We start from the raw sequence: 13,660 nt of genomic DNA on the forward strand, positions 1-13,660 counted from the left end.
ACCTGACCTTTTTTTGCCACATTACCTGATCATCATTTCTGACTGTTTCTTCCTCTAATGCTATGTAAACTCTGTCCTCCACATTGTCATCAATTGGGGAGTAACTCTGGCCCTGAATATCTTTATTGGCCAGGTCACTGGTAACAGGTGAATTGCCGAGACAATGGCATTCAGGGGGGGGGGGGGAAGGTATGCGGTGAAAGACATTGTCCCTGCCTGGCATCTTGTAGAGGAATAGAGGAAGGCGTCCAGTGTATATGTACGAAAAATCACGCGCGAAAATTAAAAATTGTGCAAATTATGAACCTTGCAATTGCGCAACGTACCCGTATGTCGTCGAGACTGGCAAATGCAAAATGTTGCAACGTATTCATACGTCGACGGGATGCCTCAGGTTGAAGAACGAGTGATAAAAAAGAGGACTTATGTACCTAGGAGGAAAAAATTAGGAACCTGGAAAATCAAGTAGTAAAGGATGCTTTCTATAGCGAGATGAGGAGAGTGGTGGCTGAACAGGGTGCGGTAGACAGAGGCGTTAATGAACAGTACAGAGCCCTCAACAACGATCTCTTGAGAGTTACTGATGTAAAATGCGGTTGGACAAGAGGACCACCAAGACATAAAGTAACTTGGTGGTGGGATAAGGGTGTAGGAGCTGCAGTTAATAAGAAAACAAGGCTTTTCCGGGAATGGAAGAAGGATGGTAACAGGAGGAATACTTAGTAGCCAAGCGTAAGGCTAAAAGAGAGATATACAGGGCGAAGTTTGAGTCATAGACACTTTTACTTGATAACCTAAATCATGGGGAAAGGAAAAATATGATATTTAAGGTGGCAAATGAGATGAAGAGGGATAATCGGGATTTTATAGGTGAGAAGTGTGTAAAGAATGATGAAGGAAGCGTAGTGGTGAACAGTGAGGATATTAAAGATGCATGGAGAGAGCATTATAGACGGTTGTTGAACAAGGAGTTTGACTGGGACAGGGAAGGTTTGGAGCCAGCAGATCCAGTGTTTAGCCCTTGGCCTTTGATTGATGCTGCTACTGTGAATGAGGCAATAGGAAGGATGAAGGTGGGGAAGGCAGCAGGTGTGTCCATGTTGACTGCTGAAATGCTGAAGGCCTAAGGAGATATACGGGTAAGGTTAGTCACTGACCTGATAAATAGGATTATTTATGAGCATGTTGTCCCAGATGACTGGCTGAAGAGTGTAACTGTAAATGTGTACAAAGGGAAGGGTGATGCCCTGGAAATAGGAAATTATAGAGGTATAAAGCTCTTAGATCAGATAATGAAGGTAATGGAGTGAGTTTTAGAAGGTATGACTAGAGAAATAGTGAATACTGATGAGCTGCAGTTTGGGTTTATGCCAGGTAGGGGGACCACTGATCCCATTTTCATTGTTCAACAGCTTCAGGAAAAATATAGTGGTAAGAAAAGGGATCTGTATTTTGTTTTTGTTGATTTGGAAAAGGCCTTTGACGAAGTCCCTAGGGAGGTGGTGAAGTGGGCAATGAGAAAGCTTGGCTTGGAAGAGTGTCTGGTTAGGGTGGTTATGGCTATGTATGTGGGTGCTCACACCCAGGTAAGAGTGAATGAAGACTTGAGTGATGAGTTTTTCGTGAACGTTGGTGTGCATCAGGGGTCAGTTTTGAGTCCAATGTTGTTTGTCATGGTATCTGAAGCCCTCTCACGTGACTTCAGAAATGGACTCCAGTGGGAAATGTTGTATGCTGATGATTTGGTGTTGACTACAGAGAACGAAAGGGAGGTGGAAGAAAGGTTCAGGAAGTGGAGAGTTGATATGGGGTACAAGGACTGAAGGGTAAATGCAGATAAAACAAAAGTGATGATATCTAGGGTTGGTGGCAGTACTGTCAAAGATGAGGGAGAGTGGCCATGTGCAGTTTGCCACAAGGGCGTGGGAAGTCATTCCATTTTGTGCAGTGTTTGTGACAGATGGGTGCACAAGAAATGTAGTGGTATCAGAGGTAGACTGCGAGATAATGCTGATTTCATGTGCACGGCGTGTCGGGGAGACCAGGTGGAGATTGTCAGGTGTGAAAGGATTGAGCTTGCTGGTGAATCTCTTGAGTGTGTGGAGTAGTTTTGTTATTTGGGAGACATGTTGTGTGCTGGAGGTGGGGCTGAAGCTAGCTCTGTGACTAGGGTAAGAACTGGTTGGATGAAGTTCAGGGAGCTCTTGCTCTCCTGAAAATGAGAGTACTCCCTACATGCTAAGAGGTCTTTGTATGCAGCATGTTAGGAGATCAATGCTGTATGGTAGTGAGACCTGGGCAGTAATGGAGGAGGATATTCGCTGGCTCAGATGTACAGAAATGACAATGATTAGGTGGTCCCTGCGTCCCTGCGTGCAAGGAATGGAGGAATGGGTTTACGATGAAAGAGTTGAGAGGTAGGATGGGACTGGAGTGTATTGGTGTTGTGATGAGGAGAGGTAGATTGAGATGGTTAGGGCATGTGGAGAGAATAGGGGATGATAAATGGGTGAGGAAGGTGATAAGTGTTAATATTGGGGGTGAGGTTATGAGGGGTAGACCGAGAAAGACGGGACGAGGTCATTAAGTGTGACCTCAGGGTTAAGGGACTGAACAGGGAGGCTGCAATAGATAGTGCAGCATGGAAAGCAGCCATTAGGTGACCGAGGCCGACGCATGCAAGCATGTTGGAGCCTTTAAAGACGAAACAATAGATATATACAGGTAACTCGCACGGAACACGAGGGTTTCGTTCCTACCGTGCCGTGTTAGGTGCGAAAACGCGTATATTTAAACTACTCCGTATTTTGCTCCCTAGACCCCCCAAATGTGTTGTTTTGCTGTTATGTCACTAGAAAGCACTTTAAGTGGTTAGAAGGTTTATTTAATGTTATAACTCACAAATACAGTACTCCTGAGCAAAACTTCAACACACAAATACTGTACGTAAACACAAGGAAACATTGCGACGCCGATCATAGGTAATAAATTAGGTTAACTGCTACCAGTGCTTTAACTTACAAGTACATACCAGAACAGTACATATTTAACTTAGAAATGCAGTACTGTGATATCGAATGATTTCAGTACATAATCTGTTAGGAATAGCTGGAAAAAAAAAATGTTATGAATACATTTTCACCTTTTTGATATATGTTTATGGTAGTTTCGAGTTATTTTTTACGTTATCGTTGTGCCCATGCTTGGAAAAGGAAGCGAAATAGTTGAATTTTCAGTCCTAAATGAGAAAACTGCACGTCCTCCAAGGCTACACTCTGCCACGGGAGAATAAAGTGGAGGGTCAGTCCGATTAGCAATAAGGAAGTTGTGTCACAACTTCCAGCTCCCACACCACGAGAATGGCTAAAAATAGAATCGTAATGCAGTTTCAGAACTAACAATAAGTCTAATTATTACGAATACAGATACAAAGCAGAAATAAATACGTTTACAGACAGGGAAAACGTATTTCTTCCGTCATAACATGTTCATCTTTCTCAATCATTTTACGTTCATCTTTATCATTTTACCTTGTTATTTTCGCAATATATATTGCTGTCTCGTAAACAGGGTGGTTGTTTGTGTTTTGCAAGGGAGGAAAAAGGTTGAATTTTCTGTCTGGGTCGAGATAATGGGTGTAACTATGTGTGGTTAGGCATGGCCACGAGCGAAAAAATCGTACATCCACTCATCACGATAGCCGGTGGTGAACTGACAGAGCGACAGATGATACATGAGACGGTGAAGTCAAGGTCATGTCCCAGATTTTCGTTCACTTCCCGAAAGTTTTCACAGTTTTCTAAAAGTTGCAAACCATTACAGCAAACCTGAGCAAATAGGTAAAGATACCAAGACAAAAATGTATTTATCTCTTATTGTAAGTCTTTAACGAACAAACAAACAAAAGGCAATATTCCGACGCCGATCATGGGTAATCATATAAATCAGGTTAACTGGTTACAAGGCTTTATTTAATGCTTTAATTGCTTACAAGTACATACCAGAACAGTAAATATTTAACTTACAAATACAGTACTGTAGAAAAGCAGTACAGTAAGAGTTTAACGAACAAACAAAAAAGGCAATATTCCGACGCCGATCATGGGTAATCATTTAATTCGGGTTATCTGGTTACAAGGCTTTATTTAATGATTTAACTTTATTTAAGTGCTTACAAGTACAGTACATACGAGAACAGTAAATATTTAACTTACAAATACTGAACAGCACTGTGGAAAAAACGAACAAATAAAAAAGGCAATATTCTGACGCCTATCAGGTAAACTGGTTATAAGACTTTATTTCTTGCTTTAACGTTATTTAATAGTACTTTAAGTTGCACATATACTTACCAGAACAGTACAGTACTGTAAATATTTAACTAACAAATACTGTGCTACTGTACTCGGGAATGTCACTCACTGAATAATTTCCCGCCTAGATCGTCACGTAATCAAAACAAACCGCGCGCTGCGGTGACATTCGAGGATTTGATCTTTCAAAGGCCTCTCCTGCGTTAATTTGTAGTTTTCATAATGGTTTTTTAATCTTACGTTGTCTTATATGTATCCCAGCCCTTACCGTGTATAATTGCGAGCGCGTTCCGTGAGATCGTGTTCCGTGCGAGTTACCTGTATATATATATATATATATATATATAGTGTATATATGTATCTATCTATCTATATATACTGTATCCTTGCACCCAGTCGGCTCGTGTGGGCCGATTACACGTGGTTCACAGGCTACACACATCCAAAGCCTCTCCAACACTACAATACACTCACAAGCACTTCTCACCCTATATACAATCTCTTCCAGACAGCCTAAGCCACTTAGTAGAGATCCATTGGCTGTATCGTCCCCGTTTCGGTTGGGATAGGCCAGGCCTGCAGTGGACACTCAAATGGCTGATAAGATGAGATAAGATGATATAAATACCTGTCTATACATATATACTGTATGTATGTATATACTGTATATATATATATATATACATATATGTGTGTGTGTGTGTGGGGGGGTGTATATTTAAATATATTGATAGATTGATAGATAGACAGATATAGATATAAGTTACATATATATATATATATATATATATATATATATATATATATATATATATACAGTAACCCCTCCAATATCCGGATCAATAGAGCCATCGGTAGGTTCGGATATTGGTTTCGTCCGGATATTGGGCCCCAGCTTATGGACTTGTACTTACGGACCCTAACACAGAGAAACACCTATACAACTTCCTCCGGACATGCATAGCACCTATTTAACACCCAAATCACACCAATAAGGCACATAAATGACTGAAATAAATGCAATAGAAACATAAAATGTGGGTTTAGAAGTATGTTCATACATTAATAAACATTCTGGTACTTATGGACTCTAACCGAACCTAACCTAACCGAACCTAACCGAACTCTGAAAAACATTCCTACTGCACATGCATGAGGTAAGTTTAGTATGGAAAGAAGTACAGTATGACACTTTCTGGTAAGTATAGTATGGGAAAAAATACAATATGAAACATTCTGGTAAATATAGTATGGAAAATAGTACAACATGAAACATTCTGGCTACTTACAGCAAGTCCCTGGCCACCTCGATGAATAACCGCCTCCTCTCGGACTCTGACAGTAAGAACGATTTCCTGAAGCACTTGCACTACACTCTTCCTGAAGTCTTGCACTGAACTTAGTCACTAACACACAGAAGTCATGGCGAACAGCGCAGGTCTTGTCGCGGTGAGAGACAGGCGGGAAGTGGGGAGGATGCAGCGGCGCTCTATCGGACGTCGGAGGAATGACGAACCAAAATAATGCTCTCACGTGGCGCGCGCGGCAAGTTCAAATTACGGACGGCAAAAAATCGATTTTTTTTCCAATTTTTTTGGATTTTCGGACCATTTTGGGAATGTTTGATCCCAGGACGATAAGGTTCGGTTAGTGGGGATGTTCGGTTATTGGGCGTCCGGATATTAGAGTGATTACTGTATATATATACTGTATATATATATATATATTGTTACGGTAGCGCCGGCCCGGGGCTATTACAAAAAGACCACAAGGCAGCCTTAGATGGTCGGCCTCCACTGCGTTGCAAAAATAACGCAGACCCCGGCACTGACACTCCGCAAACTAGAGAAAAACTGCGCAACGGAAAAGTACTTACTTAAGAACGCAACACTCTGTACTTTGATAATAAAACGGAACAGCCTACCTATAGATCTAGCCTACTATCGTCACTACCGGAAGTAATACCGCCCGAGACAGTATACAGGAACACCTCCCACTTACTTCCGGTGGTGACGACTTTCTACTTAACCCGTGTCCAAGGGGGAACGCAGTTAATAGCTCACGATGGTTCTCACTAGCCTTGTGCAAAGAGATGGGATTAACTGTGTAGGGGTTAGGGGTGTGTGTGTATGTACGTGTGTTGGGGAACGTTAACAAAGGCAGCGAGAGGACCACGGTGAGCCAAACTGGCCTTCCAAAGACAACACGGTTACAAAAACAAAATAAAATAACTACTTTCCTCAGTCAACAAACAAATGAGTAAAAATAAACTTAAACAAAAACGCCAGCTCGGCATAAAAATGACTGGGGAGAGAGAGAGTGTACCAACACCCGATACTGAACCTGGTTGGGAAGACACTGCCCCGATGCCAGGCTCGTGTGCAGCCAAGCGCGAACGCATGAATCAAATTAATTAATAAGAACTTATATTCGTGCCCCTCTCTCTCTACAATAAATTGGTACTTCTAATGCAAGCAAAACATCATTAAATATACTGGTAGCTCACACAAGACAATCAAAATAATCAAATGCATTCTCAGCATGGTATTAAATAAAATTGCCCTCATGGCAGGAACGAAAGAAACAAAAGAATTTGTAACACTCGCTAATGTAAACTCCGCGAATGACACGGATACATACTGCATAATCCCCTAGCCCAGCTGTAACGGCTGCACCCGTGGGAACGGAAAGGCGGACAGCGTAACAATATATATATATATATATATATATAAGTAATCTCTCTAATATCCGAACATCCCCACTAACCGGACATAATCGTCCCGGGATCCAATATTCCCAAAATGGTCCAAAAACCACAAAAAATTCGGGGGGGGGGGGGATCCCACCCGTAATTTAAACTTGGGGCGCGGGACAACTTTGTTGTGGCGCGTCATTCCTCCGACGTCCACTGGAGCGCCCCTGCATCCTCCCCACTTTCCGCCTGTCTCTCGCCGAAAGTGCAAGCTCGTCGTCATGGCTGCCCATGTGCTCGCTTTTGTGGCAGTGCCTTACCTGCTCCAGGCACTCCTGTTGCTGTCGTGCCTCTCCTTTGTGTGTGTGATGATGGCCCCGCCGCCTGAGAACAGGAAGAGAGTGGTGTTGACTTTGGAGAAGAAACGGGAGATATTGGAGAAAGTAGATGCGGGGTGGTCTTCTTCCCGTATCCTCCGCAAGTTCAACCTGCCTCGATCTACTCTGTTTGATATTAAGAGACCTCAAGACAAACTCATGCAGTACACGGCTGACTTCCCGTCGAGAAGCAAACGCAACATGGAGAGGAAGGTGATGTTTACTCCCAAGTTTGCTGAAGTCGACCGCTCCAAGTTGATTTAGTATCAACAGCAACGTGCTGCTGGTATGATGGTACGTGGTACAGAGCTGAAGGCTGCTGCTGAGAAGTTCGCCAGGCTTCACAACACCCTAGACTTCAAGGTATCCAAGGGTTGGCTCTTCGCGTTCAAGTTACGGCATGGCCTCACCAACCGTAAAGCTCATGGCGAAGCTTTGGACGCTAACGAGGATAGAGTTGACGAGTTTCGGCACAAGGTGAAGGGCTTGATCGACAGGGGGAGCCTCACTCTCAGTCAAGTCTACAATGCTGACAAAACTGGTTTATTCTATCGCTCTTTGCCAACGAACACTCCAGCCGAGGAGACGGAGAAGCGTGTACCTAGCTGCAAGCTCTCCAGGGAACAGATATCTGCTTTGTGTTGTGCCAATGCTAACGACATGCACCGGCTTAAGCCCGTTATTGTTGGTCGTGCAAAGCAGCCTCGGTGTCTTCGTGGGGTGATGGATGTCCTTCCTGTCGTCTGGTACCATTCTTTGAAGGCATGGTTTACAGCCCAGATCTTCAAAGACTGATTCCACCGCCACTTCGTCAAGGAGGTCATACATTACCAGACGGAGACACTGGGAATCCCGCGCGACCATGCAAAGGCCCTCCTTCTCCTCGACAATGCACCTGCCCACCCGTGCGACAAGGACTTGGTGGCTGAGAATGGCCGGAGTAGGTGCATGTTTCTGCCACCTTACAACTACTCTCATCCAACCAATGGACCAAGGAGTGATCGTGGCAACAAAGCGCCTATACCGAAGGAAGTTCCTGGACAAGGTGATGGTTATTCTCGAGGACGAGGACGAGCGCAGGGAGACACGGGACACGCGAGGCAAGCGGACTTTGGAAAACCTTCGCTGCTACAACATCAAGTCTGCAATCTACAACTGGGCCAGTGCATGGAAGGAAGTCCCTGTCAAGACTCTAGAAAATGTTTGGTCTCGTCTGCTTCTCGGAATGGATGTGGAGTACGATTTCCTAGGTTTTGATGTGGATGACTTCCATGCACGTCTACGTACACATGGCAACGATGTTGATGTGGACAATGTGCGTGAGTGGTTGGATGACGATGAGGGCGATCCTGGGTATCAGACCCAGTCTGATATCGAGATCGCATCTTCAGTTGCAGGTGTCAGTACCCACCTTGAAGATTCCGACAAGGACGGCGACGATGATGCGGACTCCCCTCAGCATGACACAACTCCACCCATCCCGAAGCTGAGCGCACTCCGGGAACACCTAGAGTTCGTTCTCGACTACCTGGAACACCCGGACTGCCAGAGAGATGGGGCCCTTGGGACTTGTGGAGGAAGTGCGTGCTTTCAGGCAGCGCATCATCAGTTGTCAGAATCGTCGTTCCTTGCGTCAATCGACGACTGACATTTTTTTCAGGCCCGTGACCCCTGCTGTGCCCAGCCCTGGCTCCACTCCGTTGTCTCCCCAAGACAGGCCCTCATGCTCCGTGCCACAGCCCAGCACATCAGCCACCGTGGAGTCACCGCTCGACGTGAGTTTGCATCTGTCTTCAGAGTCGTCTGCAGTGGGTACGCCATCACTACGACCCAGCGACGCACCCCTAGGTCACCTGCCAGTGATACTCTCGGACTCTGACAGTGATTAAACAGCAAGAACTTCTCCACTAGACCACACAGGAATTTACAGTGTTGTGCAGTGAAAAAAACGTGCGTTGTGTTAAGGATTTACAGTTGTGAGTGAAAAGAAAGTTTTTGAACTAAATTTAACATAAATAGCCTTGTGTGTTTTTGCTTTAGAAAATGGTTAGAAGAGTGGAAAAAGTTAAAGTGCAGAGTGCAACACTTAGTAAGTTACAATGGAGCATAAGTTAGACAAGAGTGCGCACTGTGAAGAGAACAGACTTCTGAGTGCGAATGACTAAGTTCAGTGCAAGACTTCATGAACAGTGTACTGCAAGAGCTTCAGAAAATCCTTCTTACTATCAGAGTCTGAGAGGAGGCGGTTATTCATCGAGATGGCCACGGACTTGCTGTAAGTAGGCATAATGTTTCATACTGTACTTTACTGTATTTTCCATACTATACTTACCTCAAACACCTCATTTCACTCTTTTATGTCCCTTTATTGGTGTGAATATGAGAGAGGGGAGTGTGAGCTGGGAGCAGGGCAGTGAAATGGCGGGGGACAGGGCAACATGGAGGCGATTTGTTTGTGGCCACCTCATATGGCATTAAGGCATCTGGCAATAGATAGCTAGATAGATAGATAGACAGATAGAAAGACAAATAGAAAGATTTTTTTTCATACTTATTTTTTATGACTTTCAGATTTTATTTTGGGGTATAGGTAAGTTACGAACTGCTTTTAGGTTTAGTTTAGCTTGTTCTAAAGCTACTGGGAGTTTAGGTTAGCTGGAAACTTATTTTTTGACTCATCTCGGTGGGTTTAGGACTCGGTTGGGGGGAAACCCAAGGCTCAAAAACACATCCCATTACTTTACGTGTAAAATATACCCAGAGATACGATACCCCACCTAGCGATGGGTTTTTACTTAACCAATTGCATCATTAAACCAGGGTATGCCTGTACCGGGAAGGGACGACTAGATGAACCATCCTTGTTAGATTTGGTATTCACAAGGCAGAAGAATGATAGTGAAAGCATAATTTTTAGTCCTTTCCTTGGAAAGAGTGACCATGTATTACCAGAATATAATATTAATGCAGCATGAAATAATTAATGATGAGGAAGCCTATAAGAACCCACTGAACTATAAAAGAGGAAACTATGAAGAACTATGGAAATATTTTGAAGAAGTTAACTGGGAACAAGAATTTGCAGAAGTAGATGTAGACACTGAATACTTAAAATTTTGTAAAGCAGGAGTAACATGGCACATTCCCCACCAGAAGGATAAAGTGAAAAGGTTAAACGAATGGTTTAATAACCAGTTTGTAAAAGCCAAAGAAAAAAAGGAGACCTACTACATATAAAAGACACAGAAGTGAACAAGCATATGAGAAGTATAAACAGGCATGAAATGATGACATCATGAGCAGAGGGAAGCTCAAATGACTTTTGAAAATGACACTAAGAAGGTTCTCTCTACATGCTAAGGGATCTTTGTATGCAGCATGTGTTAGGAGTGTAATGCTGTATGGTAGTGAGACCTGGGAAGTGTAGGAAGAGGATATTCACAGGCTGACGTACAGAAATGACAATGATTAGGTGGATGTGCAGTGCGTCCTTGAGTGCAAGGCCTGAGGGGGCTAGGTTAATGATGGAAGAGTTGACAGGTAGAATGGGACTGGAGTGTATTGGTGTTGTGATGTGGAGAGGTAGATTGAGGAGGTTTGGGCATGTGGAGAGATTGGGGATGATAACTGGGTGCAGAGAGTTACTGGAGGTGGGCTTGTGGGGGGGCAGACCGAAGAAGACCTGGGACAAGGTCATTAGAGTGACCTCACTGTTAAGGGACTGAACAGGGAGGCTGCCACAGACTGAGCAACATGAAAAGCCGCCATTAGGTGACCAAGACCAACGCATGCAAGCATGTTGGAGCCTTCAAAAACAAAAACGAAAAGGAAAACATTATAGATATAAGTAAGGACAAACCAAAACTCTTTTACAACTATACAAAAAGCAAGGTAAGTTCAAAGATAAGATACAGAGTATTGGTGACAAAGATATGAACTATGATAAGAAGGAAGAAATTTGCGAAGTTCTAAATAATAGCTTCCAGTCAGTATTCATTAACGAACAGCCATTTGAAATGGATGAAATTCTACAAGCAACATCACACAGACCAGGAAACATTTATCTTGATAAAAGAGAAACTGAAAAAGAAATGAAAAATTTTGATAAACGGAAAGCAAACGGCCCAGATGAAGTATCCAATTGTGTGTTAACAGAATGTGCGGAAGAATTAAGTAAGCCCATGCAATTAATATTTCAAAGATACGAGAAAATTCAGCTTTCCAGACAGGACAATAGATCACTGGAATATATTACCAGATGAAGTCATGCGTGTCCAAAACATTCACAGTGCTAGAGAAAATATATGATAATAGTACTGAAAGACAGGACACAATGAACTTGACTCAATCCTGTAAAAATACAATTAACAACAATCTGGTAGATAAGAACACACACACACACACACACACAAGGAAAACCAAATAAAACATACAAACACCCTCCCTATTTACTTCCCATAACTCAGCCGATGATGAAAAATGCAAAAAGATTCCAAACCAGCAAGACCACCAGATCACAAACAATTACCGCTTACATTTCAGCCCCACAGCCACAAATACTTTCAATGAAATCCTTAACCTTTCCAAGACTCACAACAATATCCATACATCAAACGAAAGCACAGTAATCATTACCCCAATAAAGCCAATTCCATCACCATGTATGCCAGTACATTACTTCTGTTTTGTATACCTTCCAAAATCATGGTAAGACTAATATTCTCTCTCACAGCTGAATGACATCAAAATGACATTGTGCTACCCTTACACGGGTCTCTGAATGTCGCATGATATATGAAAACTTTGCAAACACAACTGTCAACCGTGACCATAAATGCATGTCTACACCATAGCAGCATAACTATTAAGAATTTCACATCATACTGATTTCCAACTTCCCTAAAATCATCCAGCATCCCACTCTTGTAACCCCTTGAAAGTCTTTCCTAATTTGAAAAGGCATGTGATGACAGCTAAAACAATTGTAAGTCCTTCTTAAAGCTGAATAAAATTATCTGGCAGTACTAATACATAAATAAATAAATAAAATATTTAACAAAATCAATTAAATAAATAAGAAATAAAAATATAAAATCATCATATAAGGCCCTGTTCATACGAGGCATTTTTAAACACAGCGTCTTCCGCCAGGGAAACGCGGTGGTAGATGCCATAATTCCCTGGCAGAAACAGTCAACCATATGAAAACCTCGAACCGCTGAACAAATGCATGGTTGGAAGGGAAATATCGGATCTCGCGTTTGGACCAGAGGTTGAGAAAAACGCCCGGTAGCGTGTGTATGGTCCAATATATTACCACTGTCTTTGCTAACGCGCGTTTGAAAACGCCTCGTGTGAACAGGGCCTAACATATGGTTTCAGAAATTAAAAATTCCTCAGCAACAGTACAGAATAACAACCACTGAGACTCACGGGACATGAGGGAGTACATGAGGTAGTAATTGATACTGCAGTATAAGGACTTGTTGACGGGTCTGATGGTAACGTACAACAGGAACTGGATGGCATTAATTATCACGCCCGAAATGAAGAAAGTGACACACAGTAGCAGGTGCAAGGCATACCACCTACGGATCTTGGTAAAGTCCTCCAGTTCCCACATCTTAGCTGAAAAAAAAAAAAAAAGCTATATATATATATATATATATATATATATATATATATAATATATATATATATATATATATATATATATATATATATATATAATATATATATATATATATATATATATATATATATATATATATATGTTGTTAAACCACAGTGCAAACCAAGGGTATGAACTGGTCACCTACCCTTAAATACTGTATTCAAAACTATACAGTAGTGGCCTAGCCTTTGACCTCCACACCTCATTCGGGGATATATGAGACCAGTTGTTGTCATGTATCATTCAATAAAATAGCATCAATAAATTTCAATGACTGTGTGTTACTTATAGTATGTTATCAATTACTGGTATATCCAAGAAATAAGAGACTTTAATGCTATGTAGGTAGAAAGAAAGACTAATTACATCAAAAATTAATGCATGCATATATACAGTATATATATATATATATATATATATATATATATATATATATATATATATTTTTTTTTTTCACAATAATCGTCCCCTACTTTTTCCTTCATTATTGCTGTACAAGCCAAACACCCATGAACACCAATTACCATAATCAACTGTGCAAAATATGTTTAAGGTAAACACCTTATTATGCTCTGACAGAAGTTCATACAGGTCCTGGGAATTA

The 13,660-nt window shown here is 42.1% G+C and overlaps 1 protein-coding gene across 1 annotated transcript in view; it reads right to left on the bottom strand.

Annotated features, from left to right (window-relative positions):
• Positions 1 to 13,005, bottom strand: part of LOC145405306 (1-acyl-sn-glycerol-3-phosphate acyltransferase delta-like) — a 122,163-nt gene extending 109,158 nt beyond the window's left edge. Inside the window, exon 1 of the mRNA XM_080276727.1 lies at positions 12,816 to 13,005. Within this exon, the coding sequence (XP_080132853.1) occupies positions 12,816 to 13,005 (190 nt within the window). The remainder of the gene's footprint in view (positions 1 to 12,815) is intronic.
• Between the last annotated feature and the right edge of the window lie 655 nt (positions 13,006 to 13,660).

This window comes from Coenobita brevimanus, chromosome 66 (assembly GCF_032717465.1).
Source record: "Coenobita brevimanus isolate Jiangsu-jjx chromosome 66, ASM3271746v2, whole genome shotgun sequence".
Classification (NCBI taxonomy): Eukaryota; Metazoa; Arthropoda; class Malacostraca; order Decapoda; family Coenobitidae; genus Coenobita; species Coenobita brevimanus.